Source organism: Antrostomus carolinensis, unplaced genomic scaffold (assembly GCF_000700745.2).
Source record: "Antrostomus carolinensis isolate BGI_N321 unplaced genomic scaffold, ASM70074v2 scaffold50953, whole genome shotgun sequence".
Classification (NCBI taxonomy): Eukaryota; Metazoa; Chordata; class Aves; order Caprimulgiformes; family Caprimulgidae; genus Antrostomus; species Antrostomus carolinensis.
The window spans coordinates 8,928-11,248 of NW_010306855.1; the positions used below are offsets into that span (position 1 = coordinate 8,928).

Consider the following 2,321-nt stretch of genomic DNA (forward strand, 5'->3'; position numbering starts at 1 on the left):
GCAGTTCTTCCTGCCTGTGTGTACAGCCATGAATTGTACCCTCCATCCTGATGTATTTGCAGGGATTCTTGTCCTCATTTTGTAGAGACCAGGACTCAGATAACTACCCAAAGCTGCACAGCAAGCAAAATGTTTTGATTTCTTGCGCAGTGAAGTGTAACATCTTGTCTGTGCAAAACCTCTCATACTGTCTGATGCAGCTTCTCGCATGTGCCTGTTGATCATCCTGCTGCCTTTGCCTTTGGCTGTGCCTGTAATGTGTTGTTCCTGTTTATTCTAGAGATATGCTAATTTTCTTTACTAATGCTCTCTTAATTCACAGCCCTATCAAGTAATCACCGTGAGGCACTGCTGGACAAAGAAAGTGAAATCGCTATGCTGCTAGAGAAGCTGAGAATGAAAGAGGCTGACATATCCAGGATGAGGGAAGAAGAGGCCCAGCGAGCAAGTTTCTTGCAGAACGCCATCATGACATACGTGCAGGGCTCCCCCTTGGGAACCCACAGTTCTAGGAAATGAGAGCATGGCTTAAAGAATCCAGATACCTGCTGTCAGGAAGAGGGTGAGCAACTCAGGTACAGCCCCTTCTTTCTAAGTGGGACAGTTTTGTCACAGTGGGGTGACACGAAGGCTTGCAAACACAAAAAATCGCTCTTGCTCTTCAGATATCTTGCTCCTGACTCTATAAAGGAGAGGAGGAAACAACCATCCGTGGCTGGGATAGAGGCTTATGGGTCTGAGTCTCTACACTCTTACAGCATTTAAAGTAGTTTCCATGTCCTTTTATACAGCACCAGTCTGTCAGCACACCCTGTTTTTAGCAGGGAGTTGTATGTTCCCTGGGCAGTGGGCGTTCTGAAGCATTTGTTTGGATGCCAGGGCTGTTCACAGTGAAACCTGGTGAGTGACAGGCGGCGGTGTTTACAGTTCCCTGGAGGTGGGAGCCACTTACTTTGCTCATGGGTTCCTGAAGCTGCTGGAAACACCAGCTCTTACCCGCCTCTGTTTTTATACCCAGTGCTTACAGATGGAAGCAGCGGCTGACGGGGCACACTTGGGCTCTTTTAACCTGTCCCTCCCTGGCTCTGGCTGTAGTGATGGGCAGCAGAGGTGCCTTTGTTATATATAGAAACGGCGAGGCCGAGGGGGATTGCTGTGCATTGGCTATTCAAGTCCTTGTTGGACAGCTGGGCTTTGGCTGTGGTTCAAGCCTCTGCAACACTGAGTGGCATGGGAAGGGTGGGCTGGGGTGTCAGGGGTCAGCATGTGTGCTTCCTCACTGTGAACTGCAGCTCTTGGCTGGTGTTCTTGTGGCCAGAATGCAACAGGATTTCATTCCACTGTGACAAATGGCAAAACTGTCCTGCTGGCTTCTCTGGGTCCTGGAGCTGAGTGCTGTTTTCTGGGCCTTAACCTGGAGAGGGGCGATGCTTCTGACATGTCACCGGGGAGCTGCTTCTTGAAGCACAAAGGGGAGAAGGTGCTTCCTTTTCCTGGCAGCACAAGTCCTCATGTGGCATGGAGAAAGGGAAGGGATGTGAGGGTGTGAATCAGAGAAAGTGGGGACCCCTTGTCAGGACGGCAGTATGAGAACCTCCTGTTAGTTTCTCCAGAGAGTCTGTGGTGGGAGAAATGAACTTGTGGTGCATATTTTAAGAGGCAACTGGAAAATGAAACTTCCTGTGTGGACTTTCTGTTGGTGTTCATTTTTCATATTGGGTTTTGCTCTGCTTTTTTAATAAAGAGATTTTGTATTTTGCCTTAACGCTGGACAGTGACAGGCCAGATGTTTGGCTAATGCTAGTGTGTTACTCTCTTGAAGATCCTGCTAGTCTGTCCTGGAGCTAAAAGGCTGGTTCAGGTGGATAAGCTGAGTCTGCAGAATGTGGTTCTGAACAAAGGGAAAAGCAAAGAAGCTGGGAGCCCTTGCCCCAGTCACAAGGAGAGGAGGGAGCCTATGTTGATAGATAGTCTGGGGATGCTGGGCAGCTCTGTAGACCAGCAGGTAAGGGAAAAGCAGAGCCAGTTGGTTTTGAGATGGCACTGCTGCACCAGTTAGCTCTGTTCTCGGCAGAGTACTTGGAAAGGTGGAGGAAGCCGAAAGTCATCCTTATGCGGGATTTTTGCTGCTGCATCTTTGTTCCTCGGCAGCTCTGGGCAGATGACGATGAAATCTGCAGCTGCGATGCAACCGGGTTTAACGCTTCACCCTTGAGCAGGGGGAACCGTCCTCGGCGAGTGTCCGAGCAACGCCGAGCCCGCGGTTTCAAGGGACAGCGCGCACGTCGCTTGGCCCTTCGGGCCCGGGGGGCGGCGGGAGT

General features: G+C 50.5%; 1 protein-coding gene across 1 annotated transcript in view; it reads left to right on the plus strand.

Moving 5' to 3' along the window:
* Nucleotides 1–585, plus strand: part of LRRC45 (leucine rich repeat containing 45) — a gene marked incomplete at its 5' end in the record, with an annotated part of 9,207 nt that extends 8,622 nt beyond the window's left edge. Inside the window, 1 exon segment of the mRNA XM_010165240.1 lies at nucleotides 323–585. Within this exon segment, the coding sequence (XP_010163542.1) occupies nucleotides 323–519 (197 nt within the window).
* Nucleotides 586–2,321: the final 1,736 nt, after the last annotated feature.